This window comes from Strix aluco, chromosome 21 (assembly GCF_031877795.1).
Source record: "Strix aluco isolate bStrAlu1 chromosome 21, bStrAlu1.hap1, whole genome shotgun sequence".
NCBI lineage: Eukaryota > Metazoa > Chordata > Aves > Strigiformes > Strigidae > Strix > Strix aluco.
This window is the reverse complement of record NC_133951.1, coordinates 13,964,148-13,989,584: the sequence shown is the minus strand read 5'-3', so window position 1 is coordinate 13,989,584 and position 25,437 is coordinate 13,964,148. Positions and strand designations below refer to the sequence as shown.

At 46.3% G+C, this 25,437-nt stretch overlaps 1 protein-coding gene across 4 annotated transcripts in view; it reads left to right on the top strand.

Moving 5' to 3' along the window:
• RPTOR (regulatory associated protein of MTOR complex 1) overlaps positions 1 to 25,437 on the top strand; it is a 157,316-nt gene that overhangs the window by 82,830 nt on the left and 49,049 nt on the right. For all 4 annotated transcript variants that reach the window (XM_074847029.1, XM_074847028.1, XM_074847027.1 and 1 more), the window contains exons 10-20: positions 3,933 to 4,008; positions 7,415 to 7,516; positions 11,066 to 11,149; positions 12,559 to 12,669; positions 18,329 to 18,403; positions 19,026 to 19,091; positions 19,733 to 19,924; positions 21,147 to 21,287; positions 23,155 to 23,272; positions 24,687 to 24,827; positions 25,267 to 25,425. In XM_074847029.1, coding sequence (XP_074703130.1) covers positions 3,933 to 4,008; positions 7,415 to 7,516; positions 11,066 to 11,149; positions 12,559 to 12,669; positions 18,329 to 18,403; positions 19,026 to 19,091; positions 19,733 to 19,924; positions 21,147 to 21,287; positions 23,155 to 23,272; positions 24,687 to 24,827; positions 25,267 to 25,425 — 1,265 coding nt within the window. The remainder of the gene's footprint in view (positions 1 to 3,932; positions 4,009 to 7,414; positions 7,517 to 11,065; positions 11,150 to 12,558; positions 12,670 to 18,328; positions 18,404 to 19,025; positions 19,092 to 19,732; positions 19,925 to 21,146; positions 21,288 to 23,154; positions 23,273 to 24,686; positions 24,828 to 25,266; positions 25,426 to 25,437) is intronic.

The following is a 25,437-nucleotide window of genomic DNA, read 5'->3' as shown; positions in this document are numbered from 1 at the left end:
ATTTTTAATTTTCATACATTCTGAAATGCAGTACCCCTTTGCAGGATGCTGGCTCGCATCTTGTGTGTTGAGTACCTTGTTGAACTGATTGATCAGTGCAGACAGATGCAGATGTTGGCTTGTTTTCTTTACAGACTGTTTGTGTTGGCATGCTGCATTGCTTTGCTTGTTTTGGATAAACAAAGGAACTTTCTTGCCTGTTTTTTAACCAAATCAATCTTCCGACTAAGGAGAGGATTTAATATACATTTATTCCAAAATATATATGGGAGATGCATGAGACTAAATATATTTTCTCACTAGTTGAACCTGAGGAGTCCCCCCATCCTCACAAAGTTGAAAGTCTGTGAGTTTGACCCCTTTCTGTAATGAGATTGCTTCATGGCATCGCGTGGGGCACCGTAAAAGGCTTTTGCCTTTTTTTGAGGTGTGATACTATGAAAGTTGCCAGGTCCCAAACAAGCACAAGGGCAGGTACAGCCATGCTGTGTGGTTGTTTACATAAAAAAGCTTCTGAACTTGGGGTTTGAGGGCTGATGGTCTGGCTGTTGGGTAACTCAACCTTCACCTCCTGTGGTGCCTCTTTGCAGGTTCTCTCCAGTTACTGCCTCATACGTGTTGGGTTTAGACCACGTAGAAATGGCCACCTCCTGGTAGGTGGTGTACGATGGAAGTCCTTGGGGCTTGGTCAAAGCAGTCGCTCTGTGGGATTGCTTGTTTTTATTACCTTTTTGGGGCATAAAACCTGACATTCAGTATATGGCAACTTCTAACATAAGTGGGTTGTACAACGAGGAGGTGTCCTCTCCTTATGCAAGCGCTCTATCGATTTGTTGTGCATACAGAGCAATTAGGACCACGTAGTATAAAAAACTCATTAACGCTTTCTTTAGTAGCGTAACGTAGTGAAGTTGAAGCACTGCGGTATTTCGGTAGGTTGTCACCCGGCGGATACATCATAGTGTCGTCTTGTCGTGGTGGGGGGTCCGGGGTTATTGGAAGAGTGCAGCAAGGAGGAAGGAAAGAAGAGTGCTGGGGTATTACCAAGCTCTTTTTGTGCCTAAGGTAGTGAAAACAAATCTTCCAAAGCACTTGGCAAGCAGCAATCTCCGCAAAGAAGGGGGAGAAGTAGTGATCTCCTGGGTTGGCTTTCATAAATCACTTCTAGGATGCAACGCCACCCATCCTTGTTCCCCTGCTGCTCCCTAATTTATCTCTTGTTTGTGTGCTAAAGTGTAATATTAGTTCCGCGAGCATATCTGCAATTTGCCCACCTTTCTAGTTCCCTTTGGCATATTAAAACAGTCAATCACTGCTCCTCCTCCCCACCAGCCATTATTTTCACCATGACTGTAACAAGGATTTTTCCCCTTCTGCTTCTCTTCACGTACTCCGTGGTGTTACTCCTTCACCATCCATTTGTGACTTGTTTTGAATCTTCTAATTTTTGTAATGCCTGTTTAATGCCATCCTCATCTGTTTTGCCAGCGCAGCGAGTTACCTGTGTGGCAACTCATGTGCAACCTGAAGTCTCACAAGTAACGTGTAGCTGCGCTAGTACTTGGAAATAGTGAAGTTTTATTTCAGGCGAAGCTGCTGTTTGCTCACGCGTCTCGTTGGATGGGGAGGTTTTCTGTTTGCCGCAGAGAGGACGCAGAAGCGGTGTGTTGGGCTCCTTTGGAAAGGCTGGAGAATCATTTTAAGTATTTGAATTTATTGGAATCTCTTACACGGTTGGTGTTAATCAGCAGAGCTCTAGATTGCGATGAGCAGTAACGTTAAGATTTTATGTTGGTGGTTTCTCTCTGAAAGATGGAGCAACATCGGCCATGTGGCCTGTTTTTAGAAGTATAAAAAGAGATTGTGTTTTAATCTACTAAAATCTCGTTCTAAATTTTTGTTTGTTCTTTCTGATAACACTTAAAACCTTTGAGATTTGACCTTGCAGGGCTGCTTTGGACATTTTTATAGCAGTATTAGTGCTTCTTACCTAAAACGACTTTGAGGAGCTCAGCATCTTCGCTCTGTGCCTCTGCAGTCTAATGACCTACGCAGAATTCTTTTATAGGCAGCCAAAATAAGACTAGTTGTCTCTGATCTCTAAACCATTTTTCTCCTGCATAGTAAAACTTACCTCAAAGGCACTCTGTATTGACATTTTCTAATGTTGGAGAGGATTTCTTTAGGTGGTATTGCCCATTCCTCCAAGAAACCTGGAAGTCAGAAATATTCTTTGCTTGAAGTAAAATTATCTTTATATTTGCACTAATTGACTTTGCCTCTGCCTCAACCAGGAATAAATATCTCTCTCATCAGCTCTGTGTAAACATTTTGTCTCCAGCATGGGTCTTTATTGAGCATGTGGGAAGCATTTGTTGCCCGTGCTTTGATTATCTCTTGATTACCTCTTAATTATATTGGCAGCATATTGTCAAGTGAAGGTGAATGCTGTGAAGCAGAGGGACATGGTCTGGGGCAACTAAAACAAGCTGCATCTCTTGAATCCAGAGAAAAAATGCAAGAGCCTTATAGTTTATTTTTCCATCTAATTGGAGAGATTGTTTTCGGTTGAGAACAGCTGCCAGTTAGGCTAATGGGATAGATTTCGCTCGGCAGTTGTTCTGATGGAAGGCTTTGTTTGACTCAAAACAGGGTGATTTAAGAACTTATTAGAGCAGGTAACTAAAATACACTGTATTGATTATCACCTATGGCCTTATGTCTGCAAATGTTCCTAGGAGGAGAAGAATTGCTTAGCCTATTGATGTTAGCACATGATGGCCACAAGCCATGGAAGAGCAAATGTATCTGGAGAGTAAATTAGTTTCTTTTGTGTAAGGAACTCAGTGGGTGGTGGTTTAACTCCTGAGCCTTTCGGAGTGCATAAATGCAGATGTTAAAATGAAAAGTGCATGCAACGTCTATGGATAGCGTAGGGATAATCGTTTCTGTTTCACTTTTTTGGAGGTGTTTTAGGAACTTTGGAGACCCAGTGCCTTTATTTTAGTTTGGTCCTCTTTCAATTTGTGAGCGTTTTGAAGCAGACAGTTAGCACGTTTTGTTTGCACCGAATCAGGCACAGCAGCTTCCTTGGCCACTGTACGTAATTAACGTGCTGTCACAACCGTAACACTAAAATAGTGTAAGTCACAGTACTTTAGCCGTTAAATAGTATAGTAGATAAGTGTAAAAATCTTTAACCATTTTCTTCTAGTTTAGTGTACATCTCTCCATCCTTAGGGTGAGTCATCCAGTCTTCGTAAACAAGGTTGCCACGCAGAGCCCAACTCTGAGTTAGATTAATGGAGACCGAGTTCCTTTTCTCGGCGATACGTGCAGTGACACGGTATCTGTGTCGAGGATGCAGAAAAGGAGAATTAGTGTAGTGGTGTAGGTGTATCCGTGAATTGTGAGTTGGAGGGCTTGTCAGCAGGAATGCATCTTCCTGAGCCTGCTGATGTGATTCGAATACAGAGCAGGCGAGGGTTTGGATGCGTAGAGGTGTGTGTGCTGAAGGATCATGGGTTGGAGCTAATCCAGGATTGAGTTCATTTTTCTAGTTTAAAAAAAAAAAAAAAAGTCATCCATTTTCACATGAGGACAGGTATATAATAAGACTTCCATTCGCTGTGGCTTCATTCTGCGTTGGAGAGGAGCCCTTTCTGAGGATTCAGCTAGGGATCTTTTTACCTCGCCCACATTTCGTTGGTCAGCCTGGTACGATGCTGGCCGAGGCCTTCTCACTGTTGTTCTGAATAGTTTTCATATGTTACACTTGCCTTTTTAAAAAAAGGGAATATTAAGCATTTCTGAGCCAGTCAGACAACACTGCTTTGCCCACAGACTTGTATGATCAGAATTTAAATTTACCTTGATGTTACTCATGGGTAACTTGTAGTGACCTCTCTTTCCTCTTGCACCTTCCTCTCCAGGCAAGCGTGGGACCTTGCAGTTGATATTTGCCTTTCCCAGTTACCAACCATTATAGAGGAAGGAACTGCCTTTAGGGTAAGTTGGATAATATCTTGAAATGTTGTGTGCCCAGTTTAACCCATTATTTGAAACCTCAGTTCAGCGCATCCCTTTTGCTTGTTGAGTCTCGAATTGTTGCAATTTAAGGGTTTATATTTTTGGAAAATTGTCCGTGTCTGCTCAGCTCGCTTAAAGGAATAGATGGAAAATCACCTTTAAGTCCTTCGCTGGTGTATGAGCTGTGTGCTTCAGCCCGCAGCTGTTGGTGAGGAGGAAACTCCTACCAGTAGAAACAATGTGTGAGACCTGATTCGTAAAATTTCGGAGCACTGGGTCTTGACTAACAGTGCAGTTACCAAAAAAAATCCCAACGTGCCAGCGTGATTTTTGAAATGAAAAACTTTGTCAAAATTATCTCTTAGTAGAGTTATTTTCAAATAAACATAAAATGGAGGTTGAGCGTATGTTCAAAGAGTTTTCTGTCGTTAATATCACATCACTAATATGAGTCACTGAGGGGTTTTTTCTACTTTAGTTAATCTCAGAGAGCAGAAGAGTAAAAATTTTAATATTATATTTGGCTTAAATGCCTCTAGTCAGAATGGATTTTTCTTGACATTCCTTTGACATTTCATGAATGGAAACCTTTAAATAATAATTACTGTGCAGCCTCAGATACCTATTCCACTGCGATATTCTCTCTAATTTTACATTCTTGCATTTTATTTATGTTATCAAGCTTCCAAAAGGTTTTCTGGCTGCGATTGCAGGTTGTGTCCAAAGACCCGGGTACAGGAGGAGAACTGTGGACTTCTGTGAGGGTGGGGGTTGATAAAGATGCCCAAAGGCTTTTATCCCCCCGCCCCTTTCTTTCCCCACTGTATGTACTGTACTTTAAAGTTTAAACTAATATAATTTTTCCTCTCCTAGCTTATGTTCATTTTTATTTTAGGTCTCTAACAATGTCAGTGGGTGCTTTTATAATAGTCTTAGGCCTCATCTGGGCACTCGCTGTCAAGTGAGTTGAAATTTAGCAAATCTCTGTGTATTTGGGGGATGAGAGGAGGCACACACTTGCTAGGGGTTAGACGAGATCAGCAAACAAGAGTGGTCATTCTCAACTAAGCGATTGATTCAAGACAGGGTAGAAACAATTTACAAGCAGGTTTTCAAGCCTGACAAACGTAACTTCTTGTGTATTTTGGCTGGAACTTGAGGTGGGTAGAGCTATCGACGTGCAGTCGCAGCTGGGAGCCTGCATGCTGCGAGGTTCCAAGCTGTGCGGGCACTAGGCGTAAAGCCAGGCTCAAGTCCTCTTCTGAGCTATTCCTTATGCTTCCGTGTAGAATCCAGTGTGATTAATACCGTGTGGGTTTGTGCCTGCTCTAGAGAGGGGACAGGTACCTGTTGAACATCTCCATGAAACACCTACGGGAATATGGAACTTGGCTGTTAGTTTGGGAGGGAGTGGAAGGGGCTTAGCTCTGCACTGCGACAAATGGTTGGAGCAGACAGACAGTTGCACATCTCTGATCTATTCCTTGTGTTCTGACCAACGTTTTGCCCTCAAACACCTTGATTTATGCCCGGCAAGAAGTGTTGTGTATCAGAGAAGGTTAACTGCTGCTAGCCAGCAGTAATCCTGGAAGAAGTTGTCGTTCGACACAAGGCAGGGGAAGGGGCGTTGTGTTCCTGAGGTTACTCAGCCGGTTTCATAACTGGGCTGGCAGGAGCAGCCATCAGTGTCTGGGATGTCAAATGCCAGCGTGAGTCACAGGATTATCTGCTGCCACCCATCCATCGGCCACTGTGGGTTTAGAGTCCAGTCTGGCCCTGGATAAAGTGATTGATAAGCTCTTCGGGGCTGTTCTGTTTCAGCAGCGCATTATAAACCATGTGCGTCTGACTCCTGCTTACTCTCTGGGTGTTCTTTCCTACTCAGACCTGGAAAATATGATAAACGTGATGGAGAAGGGCCTGCGGCTCACGGCTTGTGCAGGGGGGTGGCGGGGGAGCGCTCGGGCTTCTGGCGGCTTCGGGTCAGTTTACTTCACCTCCTCACATCCCTTCCCTGCCGCCTCCCCCCTTGGTTTCTGTTCTCCTGTGGGTCTCTAAGTGGAAGCTGCTGTGCTTTGGTCAGTACCTTCTCCTGCCTCGCTTGGAGCACGTTCTTGGTGCGATAGATGGCAAAAGGACCGTTTCTCTGCGCGCCGCTGTGCTGGCGGGGATGCTGCTGTGCCCGAGGACTGTCGGTGCACGGCGGGGTAGAGCGCTTTGGGGAATACATGTCAGATTATTGGGCAGTCACCGCGGGTGTTAGGAGATGAGAGACGCTCTGCGCACTTGAACAGGCTCCAGGGACTTCAAATGTGCTGCAGAATGTCAGATCTCACCAAGTACACTCCCTATTTCATCAGGCAGGGTGGTGCACCCCCAAACGATCACATCTCCTTAGAGTAAGACCATAGTTATGTTTTTCAAAGTACACAGTATTTTCTTTACTTGTATTTGCTGTCCTCTAAACCAGTTTCCTTTACATCTAGAGATCCTACAAGCTCGTATCCTTCATATTTACTGGATGCCATTCAGATGCATTTGTAAAATAACACATGATTGTACCAAAGTACAACTGGTAGGTGTTAGCTGGTGGGAGTTCACACCCCCCCGCCATATCTTTACTAGGCCACTAGTGTAAAGTCTATTAAATATGGTAGCACTCTGCATGTTATTTTTTACCCACGCTGCTAGGATAGCTCTAATTAAATTAGTGGATTCAATATATTAAGTAAATTTTCAGATTTTTGTTTGCCTGTATGAAGTCCTTTTACTGTGTTACGGGTGTCAGAAATGATGGATAGCTAAATAAAAGACTTGAATTAAAAACCTGATGAATAGGAGGCAGCCTTCTTACAGCCCAAACCAGCACATCTGAATTGCCACCTGTTTGTAGGAGAGGTTTCTGGCAGCCAGGGAGCTCTGAGACGTGGATGGACATATTTTTCGTTGTTGTTGGACTGTATTCACTGTGGACTGGGCAGAGGCACCACCGTGTGCTGCTACAGGAGTGAAACTGCCTCTGCAGAGCAGATAAATCCACTGCTGTTCTGTCTGCTGCTCACATGGAACAGATTAACCAGGTTGCCCTAACACCTTTTGTGATATCTTTTCCTGTTTCTCTGCTCTTTCCTTCTTTTTTCCAAACGCTCACTTTAGAGAATGCCAGCATATTTAAAGGGAATTGTATCTGCTCAGTCTCTGGAAAATTTTTATACATTTAAAGAATCCCCTACAAATGTGCGTCAATTAAAAAGAATAGTTTTTGGAAACAGTAAACTGTGCGAGACCATAGGTGCCAAAACTGTTTGCTTCACTGTTTTGGTCGGTTGGTTGGTTTGTTTGTTTTCCTTACACCAAACTTGCCTTCCTGTTCTCGCTCCACCAGCACAGTCCGTTCTTTGCGGAGCAGCTGACGGCTTTCCAGGTGTGGCTGACCATGGGCGTGGAGAACCGCAACCCCCCGGAGCAGCTGCCCATCGTGCTGCAGGTGAGCGGCCGGCGAGGGGGCTGGGGCCACTGACCCGCGTGCTGGGCACGGCCCCCCCTGCCCGCCCAGTGCTCTGCCATCGGCCAGATGGCGTTTGGGCACAGAAACTACCTGGGCTCCTTCAGGATTAATTAGAGCTGATTGCATGTTTACTGGACCTGTGCAGATGAAGACAAAGTGCTTTTCTTCCCCCGTACCTTCACTCTCCGTTGAGCAAAACTTCTCGCTATAGTCCATTTGCAGCTCCAACAGTATCAGGCTCTGCTGCCTCCTCTTTTGCTCTGAGGTAGCAAGAATTTTTCACGGAGTAGCACATCTTTGTTGTTTTCTCCTGTAGTATCTCCTGTTATATGCCAGCTCTGTCAGGCAGAAACTTTATCTTCTGTGTTCAGAAAGTGGAAGTTACTGCAGTGTAAAGAGTTTGGAAATGGCTTCTTTATTTGTCTGGTACAGCCTGGGAGGGGTTCCCTTTAATGCAGTGCTGAAATTTTGCTGCAAGAACATAGAAGCAAGTCTCTGAAGACCCTGCCTGGAAGAACTGTGAGTTCTGGTAGGCATTTGCTCAGACTAGACAAGTTCATACGTATAAAGGAGAAGTAAATCTAGCAGAAACATAACATCTCATTTCAAATAATGTTTTATGGCAAGGCACATATTATAATTGTCATCTGCTCTTGCCGTCTCCTCCCCAGGAGTTTGTATTGACAGAAATATAAACCCTCATCAAGGTAGCTGGGGTCTCTTCTATGCCAGGCAGCAAAATTTAAAGTCTTTCTGTTTAACAGAGCGTGTGGTTCCAGTCACTTGTACAAGGATATGTGATTTCTTTCACTAAATGTGAGAAGTCTCACCTTCCCTCTGTTAGCTACCGGCTTGTTTTGTGACTGGCAGCACCGTCAATGTCTGTAAGACCAAATCTTAATTTCCCTGAGCCTCCCAAGCCTTGAGAGTTCAGTTGGCTGAACAGATGTACGGTTTCTGTCTGTCACTGCAATGGGTGAAGGCAGGCTTCTACTCTAGCACCAACTTTGCTGCTTCCCAGTGAATTATTTGGCACCAGAGGGCTCTGCAGGTAGCTTAACCTTGCAGTGGAATTGAGAGGTCACCTGGCAAAGGAACCTGCTTTTCTTCCTGGAGCAAAAAATGAGGTAGGACAATGTAATTATTATAATTAAAGCATATTAATTGTATAGTGGAATAAGATTGCTTGTTAACAGGTTTGAGATACTTTGAATCAGAGACCAACTGATCAGAGAGGGAAGGAAGTGCATTTCCAGACCCTTTATGAGTGTCTTTTTGCTTTGATCCCTCAGGAGTGCTTCAACTATGCTGCTGTAGCCTAACAAAGGCTGATCCTGTTTTCCCGTTTTTAGATGAGCCCCTGGGGAAAGCAGGTATTTGAGAGCCAGGGCCACGATGCCAGCCAGGCAGAGCTTGGATTTGTTAAGGACAGGGGAATGGTCCTTTGTAAATGGCCTTTTAATTGGCTTCAAGAAGTTGCTTTTCATTTCGAATTCTTGCTGTGCACGGGGCGGGTTGGACACAGGTGGCTTCCTGGTGCAGAGAAGGGAGAAGCCGTCAGAGAGGAGTCAGCAGAGGCGCAGCTGTGCCGGGCTGGCGAGCAGCCGCCGTGTCCCGGGGAGGTTCCTCCTGCCGTGCCATCCCCGGGCGCCGGGGCAGGACAAGCTCTTCCTCCTCGGAAGGCTGCGGGGAGACCACTGCTGCAGTCCCCTTCTGCCGTCCTGCATTTGTCAGGAGATTCCTGCTCAGATGTGGACTGCTACTTCGAAATTATGCTCTTGTGTCCTGGTTAATCCCTTAACTTGCATGTGTGGTTGTAATTAGTTTTCCCACCTTCTGTTTAGGAATAGCGATGGATAAACGTCAGGGAGGGACACGACGCGGTGCTACGTGCCTATAGTGGCACAGTGTGGCAATTTCCTAATTGCACTGAAAGTTCCTAAATTGTGCGCAGACTCCCCACGTCCTCATCCAAGTCTCTAGAATTTGTGTCAGTTTTGGCTTCAGGTTATTGTGCAAATCAGTTTGGGAAATGGGAATATAAAAACCTGGGAGAGACTGATGGCTTTTTTTGGGTTTGAAAATAATGTAACAGAGCTTTTAAAATAAGACACAATTTGATTTGGTTAAAGGTTCTTGTGGGATGCTGGCAGTGCTGAGATGTGGGTTTGTATCTTCACCTGGAAGTCCTTTTCAGTTACATCCATTTTTTCCCCAGCCTTTTCTCTGAAGGTTGCATAATAACAGCACTGTCAAGCCTGTATGTGTCCCAGAGTCTGCGCGAGCATCCCGCGCCTCACCTGTTCCTGTCTGGTGTTCCAGCCCTGCCCCAGCTTCCCCCATGCCCTGGTTTCTATTCCTGCTCTAATCTCACACAACTCCCCCTGTTACTCCTGTGCTGGGCACCTTTAAAGCACATTGTTAATTGTGCCAGGTTCTGTAGGAAGGTTATGGAACAGGCTCGTGCCAACTTAGGGCAGGATGACCAAAATCCTTTCTCTTATGACCTGTCCTGAGATCTGAGCTCTGATATTCAGAGGTGAAATGATCAGAGTAGTTAATACATTCTCCTGTCGTCGTCTTTGGGACTTTTTCTGCCCAACTTCAGTATCTAGTATCCATCTTCCATAGTATGAGACATGAGCCAAGCGATTTAGTTATTCTTCAATATTAAACATGAAAAATAATTTAATTTAAATATGCAGTATGGAAAAACACTGAGAAGGGGATGGAATTGGGGAGCTAAATCAACGAGTCTCTTTCCCCGAGACCCACGCTGAGGGATGTTACTCCATTTAAACTGAGGATTAAATGTTACATTCCAATATCTTACATCTGTTAAGGAGATTAAGAACTGAAAGTCTGTCTGTTAATATTTCACACCAGGGTAGGTATAAGCCAGTAAACTACCACCTCGTTATCGTTGTCAGACTCTGTTTTAATGAGACTTTTATTAATGACTAATGTGACCTTTTGCTTCCCTCTTAAGTCTCTTATATCGATTTGCCAAGGAACACAAGCCTCTTTTTCTGCTTCTGAGCTGGTTTGAGTAATGGGAGCCTGGGCCTTTTGCTCACCTTTGAATCCTTCCTGCAGATGCAATTGTGTTCCTGCTTTACTGGGGAAAGGCAGGTGGTAGGATGAGAATATTTGAAATCCATAGGGGCCGCTTCCACCTCGCAGAGCTGTGCTGGGTAGGAACCACCGCGCTTGAGAGGGAAAATTAGCAGAGGACTCTAGTGGAGCAGTGAGGTGGAGGGTAAGTGCGTTCCTGGGAAAGCGTTCACGTGTGTCTGCAGAACTTCACGAGGGAGAGCACTGCCTGGAGGGGCAGCAGCCCCTCGGTGGTGCTGTTCAGTGGGGTGACAGTTCTCAGCAGTCAGGGTTTGTCTTCCAGCTTTTTGGTTCACACCATCAATTTGTTCAAGGCGATGTCACGATCCTGAGGTCCTCTTCTGACACAAGGACTCTGCAGTCACAAGGATTTTTGTTCTTTTTGGCAATAACCATTGTCCTTCTCCTCTGCAGGTGCTGCTGAGCCAGGTGCATCGGCTGCGAGCTCTTGATTTGCTGGGCAGATTCCTGGACCTGGGTCCCTGGGCCGTTAGCTTGGTGCGTGGATGTTGCCTATTGTCTTGTAAGAGTCTGGTTTTTCTCAGTATAGGGGATAAATACAAACGGCAATTTATGGAAGGAAGACGTGGAAAATATTCCACAGATTTGACAAATGACCAGTGTTTTATGTGTTTGTGTGTGTGCAATGGAGCAAGCATACCTAAAAGAAAAGTGGTTTGTGTTAATCAAAAAGGCCAAATAACTGTTCGCTTGCATTACAACAAAAAGGAGTTCCTAGGGAATAGTTCAGTGTAAAATATGGCAAGGGACAAAACAGGAGGAAATATCTGGGAAAATAAGAAGGTTTGTCATGTAAAATAAATAACAAAACAATATGTTTATCATCTGTTCTCTTGGCTTACTGGTTGCATCATTTTCTTCTCTTCCTTTATCTATTTGGTCTCTGGATTTTATAAGCTCTTCTGAGAAGGTGGCAGCTGCCTTCTGCATTTGGGAAAGTGGCTGGCCCAGTGCAGATAATAAACAAGAATTAAACAGAGGAGCACTTTAAAACACTTGTAAGCAGAACTATTTGTTGATAAAAGTGAAGATGATGAACCACCAGCTTGTCATGGAATAGTTCAATGATGAGACTTTTTAGTGGTTTTCTTTATCTTCCTCCTTCATCTCAGCCAAGACCCCCTTCTGCACAGCTTAGCCCTCAGTGGCAGGAAGAAAGTATGCAAGATTTTGGTGATTTAAGACCTCTGGATTATAAAGTTTTGTGAGAATCAAAACACAGCTGCAGGTCAGGCACCGTGGCCTTGGCTCTGGTGCTTTATACACCTCATTGGCCGTACCTGGGCGATGCTCAGCTGCTGGGGGGGTGACCCCCCGGAGCCCAGCGCTGCGAGGGCAGTCCCCGCCACACGGCCCCTCTGCGCTGGGCTTTGGGAGGAATCGGCATCGCTGGGAGATTCTCAGAGATTTCATGTGTTGTGTGTCCTCTGAGCATAGTCTGTAATTCTGTGGAAAAGACTTGGTAAAATGTCTCTGTAAGGCGAGAGGCCTATTTAATTTCCAGGGGGAAGGCTGCAATTATTGAGCTTTTGCAATATGTTTACTTGTGAGAGCAAATGGCCCCATCTGAGGAGAGCACAACGTATCATGAAGCATAAAATAGCACAGGCTGTAACGAGGAGAAGCTAGTGCTAGATTAACTCTGAGTCTCCGTGGACCAAATGAGTCTGAAAATATCTGGTGACATCCAAGATTAAAATGAGCAATAGACAAATACACAGGGATCCCCTCTTTACTAGAAATGTTTGAAATTGTTTTCTACCAGATTTCTCATCTCTGTCGTTAAGCACACCGCATCCTTGCAGAGCGCGCGGTCCTGCCCGGCGATGCCTCTGCGGCAAAGCCGAGCTGCTCGCGAGGGTTTGCTCTTCTCTCTGCCTCTCCAGGCCCTGTCTGTTGGCATTTTCCCGTATGTGCTGAAGCTGCTTCAAAGTTCAGCTCGTGAGCTGAGACCACTCCTTGTCTTCATCTGGGCCAAAATTCTGGCAGTGGACAGTGTGAGTACTTCTGAACTTGGCTGTTTCTTTTGGGTTTCAGCAACGTGCCTTTTTCCCACCACCAGCTTTATCCAGTTGATTTAGACTTGAGACTTTCTCCTGAGGTACTTCAAGAACATTCTGCATTAGCTGGAGACCAGCATATTATCTCATTAATTGATTTGACTTGTGGGAAACCCTCGTTAAGGTGCTGACACTGGGTCGTTTGCCTGCCCACCTCTCCGTGCCCGGGGTGACAGCAGGTTTGCTTTGTCTGTTAACGCTGCGACGTGGTGTTAACATCTCACAGTTCCTAGTTGCTCCCCTGGTTCTAGGGTGTCGGTGCTCTGGGTAAAAGCCATCAGATCTCACCGATTGCACCTTTATTGGGGACGATATCGCTTCGCTGGTTTAAAATGCACTCGTGTCTTCTGTTCCCAGGGGAGAGCGCGCGTGCACACACTCGTACTCTCCCCCAATTTGTTCACTTTAGATTGTGATCAAATGTGTTTGGTTCAAGACCATTCCTGTCAGTTGCCAAAACAGTCTGTGAGTAGTTCTTCAGACACAGGATTTTTCTAGAAATAAATCAAAAGTAATCTTTGGTGACTTTAACTTATAAATCCCTCTCCAAGTCTAATGCACGTGCCGATGCATTGAAGATGGTTGGCACAGAAATACTTACCCCCCTCAGAAGATGGGTTATTCCTGTCATGGGTCCATGATTCTCCTCTTCTCTATAATATTTTGGCACCTCTTGAGATGAGGTTTAAAAACTGAGCCCTGATTTTTAAAGATGCCCTTAGCCAGAGCTCTTGTTTGTGGGGTTTAAAATAAATAATTAAGCAAGTAAGTAATTGCAGATAAATTTGTATAGTCGTATATATGACTGCGTGGTTTGTGGGTGCAATTAGTCGAGCAATATGAAACTATTAGGAGTGATGCGGACAGTTAATTGCAGGCATGATTATAAGCTGATAGGAAATTGTCTGAACTGCTTGTAGAAGTTGCATCTTGCCTATTGGGGGGTTTATTTTTGTCACAATTCTTCCATTTTAGTAGGGAGAATAATACTGAATTTGTTGGAGTTTTTCCCCACTGTTGATCTAGCATTGTCAGCTTTAGTTTTATAAATCTATTTTCATTAACATCCTAAGAGGATTTTGGAAAGCAAAGAAAATGAAAACTATTCATCTTACAGCTGCTCTTGAAAAGCTTATTTTTGATGTGTGCTTCTCCATGGCTGACACTTCAGCCCCAGGTATGGTTCGGAGCAGGCTCATGTATAATTTCCGCGGAGCGTCGGGTCATCCTTCACTCTGGTGCTGCCGCTGCTCTGAGGCTCCTTCCCCACTCCCGCCACCATCGTGCTGCTCCTGCCCCTGCTCTCTTGTAGTGCCTCACTCATTTGCTGGGCTGGGCTTTACAACAGAACGACAGCAAAAATACCCCTAACTTTTGTATTTGGATTTCTTTGCACTGTTTCCCTCACCAGCTCCACAAAGAAGTGGTGCAAGCAAGAAGGGAGGAGGGGGCACCCGCAGGAGGGAAGTGCGGTGAATGCTGCCGAGGGAGGGGACAGGCAGTGGCTCCAGTTGTCACACCATAAAGGGAACGAATTTGTCATCGTATCGGAAGCTAAAAGAATACTTTCTCGTTATGTGCTAAATGTCAATACAGACATGTCTTTTCCCTCTGCTGACACAAGGTTTGTCCATGGATGTTTGAAACAAATTCGATTTCAAAGTTTAACAAAAGCCAGTCTCTCAGCGTGCATGTCGTGTGGATTCTGAGTTCTCTAACGCTCCAGCCTGCTCCTCTTCCCCAACCCTCTGTGTTTCCAGAGGGTGAATTTATCTAAATGAACCACAGGACTGTTATCCACGTGCTCCAGGATGAGAGACACTCTCTTGGTGCTCTGGTTGCTCCAGTGATGCGGCCGTTTGTGACCCGTCTGAGCCGTGCGGAGCCGCGCTGCGTGTCAGCGTCGTTTTCTCAGAAACGGCCTTTCCCAAGACTCGGCGGGGGTGACCGCAGCACGGGGGTGCTCTGTGAGCCCACAGGCAGGTGGTGCAGACCCAAGGGTAGGTGCAGGAATTAATTGTTGGGCTGCAGGGAGCGGCTGTAGGGTTAGTGCTGCGCGTGGGTCTGGGGGCTCGAGCCTCTGCCTGCGCTGGGCCGGCGTCTGCCTGGCTCGGCCCTGGGCCGGTGGCTGCCACTGCCATCACCCAGGCAGAAGCCACTGCCCTGGCACAGGAGAGCGTGTTTATTTTCAAGCATTCTGCCAGATAGTCTTCATCCTCACAATAACTGTACAGTGCTGTCTCTCTCCTTCATCTGCTGTCCCCTGTACCTGTATTTTATTTGGGAGGCTGTAGCTGATGAAACTACTTCCATTAGGACTGGAGCTCAGCTGAATGCTCGTTCCTCTTTGCATTTGGATGTGACTGAGAACAAGTTACAGAAGGCTCGCTGGTGCCCCGGGGAGCAGAATATCCTGCTAAGACCACATTTCTGTTCTGTTCCCTCCCTGGCTTTGGGCAGGGAGGCGAGGGGAAGGTGTCCTGACGTGGGACAGCAGCGCAGGACGCGTGTGGCCATCCAGCTGATACCTTCAGCAGGCGTGGTGTGCTGTGAGGAGCTGTGTTTTGTCATAAAAATTACAGGATAAACCAACAGTGTTATAGAAACACTGCACCTCAGACAGAATTGTTTGTGTGTGATATATATAGGTGTCCCTGATAAACATGGGAATATTTAGATTAATCCGCTTTAATTCCATGGATAATCAGATGATTTTTCATAGGACATTCACTGGGGGCTCTAGTCACCTCTGCCTGAAGCCTGCTGGAGTATTTCTAGACAACCCACCTGCAGCGTTGCAGAACAAGTGCTGGTTCAAAGTTGCCAGCTGTAGGTGTCGGGCAGGTGTCGGTTGGTGTAGGAGTAGTGTTGTGTGCTGCTGCACGGAGATGGCTGGAACACTTGTAAATACAGTTTGGGTCAAGAATTCGCTACATCAATAACGTTTGGTAAACAGCACATTCTAAATCTTAAATACTTAAAGGGGAAAAAAAATATCCTCCCACCTGTAATGAGGGTTATAATCAGGAATTTAAGCAAGACTGAAAAAACCTGCACGTGAAACAGTACTGAAAATGTGAATAGTACTGAAAATGTGAATAGTACTGAAGTGGGACAGTGAAAAAGAGATCTTGCTGCTCCAAAGAATTGGCTGAAGACAATAGAAAACAAACATTTCTCAGACTTTTTAAAGCAATGAAGTGACATAAATAACAGGCTTGCTTTCCAGATGAGTCCTTCATCAGCAGAATTGTGACTACCGTTGCTCATCTTATGATTAATGCAAATACTCGAGTGAAGTGTTCCCTGAGGGTAATTTGGAAAATCGACCCCCCGGGTGTGAGGGTTCCCTGACCAGCGTGGTCGCCCAGGACACCCCTGAGCTGTGGCTGTGCTGCTGTATTCCAGGAACTTGGGAGGTTTTCAGGGATAAGTTACATAGCACGTCTGTTACATTAAGGAGAGAGAGGAGATCTGTGCTCCAGTCCCTCCCCAGCACTGGGAACTTGATATTTTATGTAAGTTCTGAACCTTCACACCAAGCCTGCAGCTTGTTTTGGTCATGTTGTATTATTATTCACAAGTGTAGCTGCTTGTTCCCTGAGGAGGAGGTGTTACTGATGCTGGTTTCCATATTGGACCCAGGATCTAAGCAGGGAGGGTTTGAGCAAGCATGCTGGCTTTATAGAAGTTGCCTCCCTCCCTCGAGCCTCAGGTATTTCAGTAACAGTGGCAGCACAATAAATGTAGTGTGAAGATGAGCAGCCTCCTCTTTGTTGGTGTCTGTTTGCCTACATTAACAGCAGAGAGATTGGTTTTTATAAGGAGCAGAAAGTATTCACACCAAGAATGAAAAGAGGGGGGAAAGGAAGCCTGGTCTTTGTGCAGCTTTACACAGAAGTCAGGAAAGCCTCTCGTAGCTGCAGCCTGGCATCAATCCATTCCCTCTGCTCTTTGGTCTGCCAAGAACAGCATCTTCACTCCCTTCAGCAATAAAATATTCTCTTGCATCTCTGACTTGCCATTCCCTCTCCTTTCAACAATTAGTTCCTTCCTTCACCTTCTATGCCTGATAAAAAATACATGATCCTGTCTCTGGCACGAAGCATACAATAGAACCCCAGTCACAGGGGAAACTGATTGCCAAGTCAATATTTCCTCCCATAAATTTTCGCTTTCGTAGTATGTCTTCTTTTGGTTTGACCCTAATATGTCAACCTGAAGCCTGACTTGGTATGTTAGCAAAAACGTGGTGTACGCCATGTGCTTCGCTGCTGATACTACTCCAGGAAAATCTGCATTGTTCTTCTTACAGGATTCTAAAGACAGTGGAGTTGCTCTGCAGTTTTTGACTGTGTGTAGGAGATGGTGCTACTGCCTGCTCCTGACTTAATGCACGTTAGTGCTTGAGCAAGTAATACAGCGGTTAGTCTCGTTTGTGTAGATGAGTTGGAATCTTTGTGTCAAAATCTAGTCCCACCTAGGCAGGGGATTGGACAGAACAGAAAGAATGAATATATAAAGAATGAATAATTCCTCCTCTGCCCCCCACCATTACAGATTTACTGGGAATCGCTCAGTGTGAGAGAAACGTGTGCTGGGTTTATTGCATGCGGCGTCTCCGGGAGCTGTCCTGCTTGTGAAGGACGGTGCTTCGATACTCTCAGGATACTCTCAGGTCCTGGCTGCCAGGCTGAACGGGGAAATCGGCTACAACGATACAGAAAGAGCCAGGAGGGACTCTCTGTGCTATCAAACTGCACCTCCCGTCATCACGGGGAAGGGGTTGCTGCATTTATGAAAGAAGGGTCAGGGACCAGACTCACCCAAAAACCTCCCGAGCTCTGGAGTGCTGTGGGTGAGGCCGGGGGGAAGAGGGGGACCCCAAAAGCATCTGCCACAGCTTCTGCCACATGCCGGGAGGGCCCATGCGTGGCTGAACATGCAGTGGAGCTGCTCGCTGGGCCCCTGGTAGCCAGTGTGGGGCCGTGACGTGGTCAGGGTGCTTACTCCAGACATTACAGGTTTGGCCAGGGTTTGACAGTAGCTCGGGAGATTGCTAACTGCAACAGGAGGGTAGCGAGCAGCAATTATCTACAGACCTCATCTACATTAGCCTAATTGCCTTGACATGGGATTGGAAATCAAGTGGACAGTTAGACTAAGGGCTTTTAGAAGATGCAATCTTAAACAGTTTTCATTCTGTTAAATGTAAAAAAAAACAACAAAAAAATCACATTCCTCCTCAGTTTTGCTTTTGGTGGCTCTCAAATGCTGGTGAAGGGTTAATGTGGGACAGAGATGTCAGGTTTTCCTCTTCTCCTGAGCAGGAGGTCACATTTGCAGCTGCTGTTCCCGTGGCGTTGGAGGGTGGCAGAGGGTTCCCTGCTTTAGCCACCGCTCCGCCCTGCCGGCCCTTCCCCTGCAGGGATGTTGGGTTGCAGCCCTGATGAAGGGCTTGTGCTTTATTTTGCTTCTCAAATGAAAACGAGATTTGACAAAAATTATTATAACATGAAATACTTGTACATCATTGGAGGAAAAAGTATTTTTATGTTGCACTACTCATTGTGTTTTTCTTTGTCTCCTTTTTCAGTCATGCCAAGCTGACCTTGTGAAGGACAACGGTCACAAGTATTTCCTTTCAGTTCTGGCAGATCCTTATATGCCAGTAAGGACAAGTCATCTTTATTCAGACTCTCCTAGCATTTGCTCAGCTTGTCTCAGCTGATGTGTTGCTGTTCTGATGGTGCTGGTGCCCACACAGACCAACCTCCCACCGCCAGCTCCTGGGCCTCCTGCCGCTCTACGGGCCGGTCGTTGCTGAGCCGTGGAGTTGGTGACCAGGGGCCTTCAGAAGGCTCCTGCCAGGTTGTGTGATGGAGACAGCCAAACCCAACAAGAACGTGCAGACTTGTTCAATGTTGTCTAAGCGCAGATGACTCAGGGGTGACGATGGCGGCTGGGTGCAGGGGCAGCCTAATTGCGCTGCAGCTTTCGTAATTCCCTCTGCAAAGGTTTTTTTTGTGGTTTCCTGTAAGAGGTATTTGTGTGCCTCCCCCAGAGCAGGGACGGGGGGTTGGTTGGGAGGATCGTATCAGCAGTCTGAAGTGTCTCAGGTGTAACTAGTGACAAGACTAGATGACAAGAAAATTCTAGCTTTCTTTCCCTGCTCTTGTTATTTGAATGTGATACAAAATGAGATTAGAATAATCTCATGTTTCAGAAAGCATGGGTTGTAGTGGTTCTCTGACTTGTCCTCTAGATAACAATTAGTCGTGTATTTTTTTAAGGCTGAACACAGGACAATGACGGCTTTTATCCTGGCTGTAATTGTTAACAACTACAACACTGGCCAGGTGAGTCCCAGCATCCTTTCTCTCTTTCATGCTCTCCTCCCTCCTCTCTGCCTTGTGCCTTTACTTTGATAAAAGTGTCCTGGCTTGCGTTAAAGCACAACCCTGAACTGCAGAACTGAAATGGAAGGTTGCTTTACGTTATTTTTGTGTGGATTAAAAGAAAAATTGCCCTGGAGGTGTGACAAACACATTATGTACGTGGCACCTGGACGTGGAGGTTAAGGACACGAGTCACTCCACAACTGCCCCTCCAGGCAGCGCAGTGACGTGCTGTTACAGAAATGGTGCCTAGTGCCTGTCAAGTAGAAACTGGATGGCTGTGATAGTTCTTGGGAAGGGTATATGGAATGACCCATAAACTCTGGGGCTCTGACAGGTGCAAGGAGTATTTCCAATGAGGAAAAACCAGGCTTTATGCATTACAAAAAGCATTTCTAATGCTCAGCTATTTAACTAACTCCAGCAGCGTGTAGCTGACCTTCCCTTCATGCTGCTTCCAAATGCTATTCTGTAACAAAATCAGTATATAACCACTGAATAATTATTTTCCCTTGATTTCCTGTCAATTTCAGAAATAATCTTCTTTTTTGATGAGGTGGGAAGCTGTCATCCGAAATAAATTGCATTGATTTGTGTTTTAGGAAGCTTGCCTTCAAGGAAACCTGATTGCTATTTGCCTGGAGCAGTTAAATGATCCACATCCTCTTCTGCGTCAGTGGGTGGCCATTTGTTTAGGACGTATTTGGCAGAACTTTGACTCAGCCAGGTGGTGTGGCGTGAGAGACAGCGCTCATGAAAAGCTCTACAGTCTCCTCTCAGATCCAATCCCAGAGGTAAAAATCCAACTTTTTAAGTAAACGCCAGTTGAAATTGTCAGAATTCTGGCAGAGGGCTACAGAAATACTTACAAACCTGGGGCCTTCAAGAGCTTTGCGATTGTGACTGGTTCAAAGAGAGATTTTATTGCTGTTTCTTCAAGGCGGTGCAAATCAGACGAGCCCTGTGAGAGAAGCAACCACAGAAATGCAGGGGGGTTCATACAGCCCGAAGCCCCAGAACCTTGGCTCCGGAGTTAGGAAACACCACGGGTTTTGCTTACTTCGCGTATCAGAAGCTCGTTAAAAGTGTGGTTCCAAAACTGACTGTCTTTTTGTCCAAGTATGAAAACTGTTCTCCTGGTGTGTGTGAAAATAGATCTTTAACTGAATGTATTTTACCATTGTGACAAACTCTACAAGAGAGAAGCGATTCTCGCGCGTCACCTGGCTGTGACTGACAGACCTGGGGGAAATGACACCGCGGGTGGGAGAAGTGAGCCTGGAGATAACACCACTGCTAACGCGTGGGGATTGAAGATTAGATTCCCCTTTACGTTCAGTCTTTCTGTCCTGCATCCTCCACCTCCTTCCCCCAGCCCCATCTTTCCCCCGCGTTACCGGGCGCGTGCGTGCGGGGTCCTCCCGGCACACCCCTCCTCTCTTGGAGGAGCCGCAGTGTTTCCGCTTTGGGAAGCACGTCCTGCCGTTGCCGGTTGCGCCGTATCCCCGCCACGTGCAGCCTGCCAAGGCAAGCTGAACAATTACCAGGCCATCTGATCCCTCTGTTCCTTGTGTGATCTGGCAAAGTTTACCCTGATTTGAGCTGCTGTCTTCTCCTTTTCTTTTTTCCATCATCTTCTGTCTTTCTGTGAGCCCTTACCTGGAGACTGGAGTTCAGCACTCTTATTAAAGAGATTCACATCCCAACCGTAACTCCCCCTGTACCTTATTCCTGTTAATTAATATTCTAGGCAACTGGAAAAATCACCCATGGGAAGGTCACAGAGTATTCTGGGAAATTAAATACACTCCTGCATCTGTGAATACTTAAAACTCAGTTCTTTGCTGAATCTGTTTTGGTTTTTACTCTCCATGGGCTTCCCTTTAACCCTCACTATTTACCTGACACAGTAGTCCAGGCTTCCAGAGATGCCATTTGTGGGGATAAAGAAATCCCACTGGCAAACTTCAGGCTGGAGACAAGAGGAAAATAATAATGAATGTGTGTGTCTCCCAGGTTCGCTGTGCTGCGGTCTTTGCGCTGGGAACGTTTGTGGGCAACTCGGCGGAGCGGACCGACCACTCCACCACCATCGATCACAACGTGGCCATGATGCTGGCCCAGCTCATCAACGACGGGAGCCCCATGGTCAGGAAGGTACGGCGAGGCGGCCGCGCGGCTCCCGGGGCTTCGTGCTGATGAGCTCTGCGCTGCGCCTAGTCAGCGTGCGTTATTTAGTAGACTTTTCAATGAATCTGACTTGTTTGGAAGTATCTGTTTCATCGGGAAGTCTTTTAACTTCAGGCCCTGCCGAGAAGGAATACGCCCGAACGACGACAGCCGTGACGCCGGCGGCTGCTGGGGCTGCGGGCTGGGCGCGGAGGGCTCGGCGCTGAGCCTGACGCAGCGCGCGGTAGCAGCAGCGTTCTGGGCGCTGTTTTACCCACTTGTCCTTTTTCAACGTGCTACTGCAACGTTTCATTTCCTCTGCAGTCTAAGGAGCCTACTGACAGCAGTAATGCAAGTAAAGTGTAGTACGTCATCGTGTCCAGGTGTGGACAGGATTGTCGTTCAGATCAGAATGTTTCTGCTGTTTAACACTGACCTCTGATTTAGCTCATGTATTCCACTAATGTCTGAAATAAGAGTAACAATCTCAGGATTTTGTGGGAATTCTTACATCCTGCTTTTTAATTTAAAGAGAATGCGAAGGCAGGGATAAGGAAGGAGAGCATTTATGCTGAAGCCTCTTTCAGGTGCACAAAATGCTGAGAATTCTGGCTGGGCTACTCTTCTACTAATGCTCTTCTGCTGATTACTGTTCTGACTGCAGAATTTTGCAGGATCTCAGGTTTTAAATGAAATAGTATGATGCTAGAAACATGGAGTATGTGACAGTCCTAGGGGAGGAAGAGGAGAGGGACTAAGAGTGCTGTGGAGAGAACGTGAGAGCTCTGTTCAGTAAAGAGATCTTGCTGCTTTTAGGAACCACAGGGACGGATGACAGGCAAAGTAATTCTTCAGGTTTTGGAGAAGTACAATTTCTGATGCGCCATTGTACATCAGTAGTGTGTTAAATAGTTTTTGATGTTCTGGATTGTTCTTGATGGTGTACTTAGGTGTCCTAATGCTTGTGTTTACTTAACTGGAACATCAGTACCCTGACAGTTGTCACCGACGTTGTGAGGATTAATTTTCGTTGTCTTGTTCCAGCATTTAATCAGTTTAATTCAGGAGAGAACTGCATGTCACACTATATGCTCTTTGAGATTCATAAATCTCCCTCTTGGAGATTAGTCCCCTGAACAGAACAGCAACCAAAGGCAGCTCTCCACCTCTCCCGTTCGCGGTACCTCACTGAGGGTCTGACCTTCCCCTCTCCTCCCCACCCCACGTGGTAATTCAGGTTCTCGGGTTGCAGCTGTGAGAAGGGACGGAGCGGTGATCCCCGGGCGGGTGGGCAGCACCGTTCTCCCGGTAGCTGCTGACGCTGCGGGTCAGCACGAGGCTCCATGGCCCAGCGCGGGACTTGAACCCCAGGGCCCTTCGTGGGGGAGCTGAGCCCTGTCCCAGGGGCCTCCTGGCAGCTCCTGTTTCCCCCAGCTCAGGGCAGGCGTAGGACAGGCCGTAGGACGAGAGCTCTGCTCCGTGTGCACCCAGGGAGAGGGTCGGGCTGTGCCCCCCGGGGCTGAGGGCGCCAACCCTCGGCACAGCTCTCGCTGCTGCTCTGCGGGAAACGCTTCTGGCGGGCGAGGCTGCGGCGAGCAGGGGAGTACCAGTTCGGTACCTCCTGTGACCCTCGGGACGGTACTGGGCAGAATCAGAGAGTAGTGGGAGCCTGGTCAGGTATAAAAGAATGTGAAGAAATAGATTTGAAACAGAGCGGTCTGGCTTTTAGTTCATCCCTGTGGCATGAGGGGAGAATTATTAGTCTGGATAATAACCCAGTAACATCAGCAGTACTGACCATATCGTTCTGACCTACATAACCACGAGATACCTGTTTCTTCTGCTCTTCCCCTAGGAGCTGGTGGTGGCTCTAAGTCACCTGGTTGTTCAGTATGAGAGCAATTTCTGCACCGTCGCCTTGCAGTTCATGGAAGAAGAGAAGAATTACCCTCTCCCTTCTCCAGCTGCCACAGGTAGGTGGTTTGTGTTTGTGCGGGCAGGAAATGTATAGCCTGAAAGCACTTGGGAACTTTTATTTAAGGAGTTTGCCCAACACAATGAAATTCTTGGGGGTGGTGATTTATCAAACAGCACCATCGCTCCCGAGTTGAGTGACGTGGTGGGTAGCTCTAATGTCTGTTTAGCACTGTGATGTATTGCACTGGAAAAGTGCATCCTCTGCCTAAAACATGGCCATAGCTCACCAGCAAGTTGTAGAGCCTGAACAGCCTGTCAGATTCAAAGGGATTCCCTTCAGATCAAGATTAAAGTATATTTATCAAGGCGATACTCAGGCTTACCAGACTTTTTTTTCCCCCCTCAAATTATCCCTGAAACTTCAGTGTCATGTTGACCTAACGAGAAGCTTTGCCACACAACAATGAACCAACCACACTCTTTGCTGCTGTAAAGCACCAGACAAGAAGCAATAAGGAACTTTATGCTCTGTGCCTACGGTCCCATCCCTAGTGTTGTCTGTTGCTTTATGTGAGGAATGAAAAGCCCTAGTGACATTGTTGCTAACCTCATGTTTTCTTTAGATGTTAAGTACGTTGGAAATCTTGGAGGATAATGGGACTGTTGCAATGGAAACTTGGAGACAAGAGCATGTGCTGTCTCTGCAATGAGTAGTTTAATCTCCCTATTGTCTGAGTGACTAAATCATATTGGAAAATAAGCTTCTCTGCCTTCGTCCTTTTTGCTGGTGGAAATAAACATTGCATGCAGTTTCTATAGTGCTTTTCCTTACCCAAAAGATTTCTGAAGTATTTATAGGTAGGAGGCACTGGAAGCATTGGCCCCGCCACCATAATGCAGCCACCTCTGCAGCGAAATGAAACGGTACTCTGTGTGTCTTCAGGAGTGAAAATGAGAGAGTTTGGGAAATCATAAGCATCCAGATCATAGGTGAAATATGAGTTGAAACTAGGCCTGGTCAGGAAACCAGAATTTCCATCACTCTTTATAATGAGAACATTTACTGGATTTTTAATGAGCAGAAGCAGCCAGAAGCCCACAAATGCTGCCTGCTAAATGGCGTCTGCTGTAGCAGCATGTCCTAGCACAGTGTCTGGGCAGAGGCCCAGCATCGACCTGGAGAGAAGAGTCATTGTGCCTCTCTGGGTAGTCTGCAGGCACTGGCAAGGCTCGGCTCACCTGGTTTTATTGGATGAAACAAAATCACAGCCTGAACAGCAGAGACACATAGTCCTTGCTGATTATGTGCACAGAGGATCCTTTGTCATGCCTCATTCTGTTTTGGCCTAAAGGGCAATGACTAAATTCTGTTCATATTGGTAGTATTTTAGTTACATATTTGCTGGGATATAACCAAAAGGCTGCAATCGCTTTGGTTACATCTATAATTGGTAAATTCTGCATCCACAGAGGGTGGAAGTTTGACACCCGTGCGAGATGGTCCGTGTACACCGAGGCTGCGGTCCGTCAGCTCCTACGGCAACATCCGAGCAGTTACCACAGCTAGGAACCTGAACAAGTCCTTGCAGAACCTCAGCCTGAATGAAGAATGTAAGAGAGATTTCAAAATGCTTTGATTTTTCTTTACCTCCTCTTTACCCCCCTCTTGAAGCTAGAGAATACCCCGGGCAAGACAACACCAGCTGAAACCAACACTTCAGCCCAGATGATCCAGCTGCCAGCTCCAAGAGCTTCGATGAGAAGCCCCTGCATAATTAGTTTCAATTTTCTGGTCATTAGTATTGATTTTTTGAGTGTTTGGAGACCAAAAAGGTGCCTTCCAACTTCCTAACATACATGGATTTTTAACTGAATCTTTTCTGACCCCTTGATGCTTACTCTGTATTTAAACATTCAGTATTTAAAAGGGGACGTTGTGGATTTGTCTACACCTTCACTGAGTGTTGCAGGATTTAGGAAAGGGCTGTTATGGGTAAAAATCGTTCTCTCGCCAGTTCTTGATTCAGCACCTGCCCTCTTCTTTTGGCAGCTGGAAGCTCTGTTGCGTTTTCTCCTGGGAATCTCAGCACCAGCAGCAGCGCCAGCAGCACCTTGGGCAGCCCTGAGAACGAAGAGTATATCCTGTCGTTTGAGACTATTGACAAGATGAGACGAGTCAGCTCTTACTCTTCTCTGAATTCACTAATAGGTGAGTAAAGAC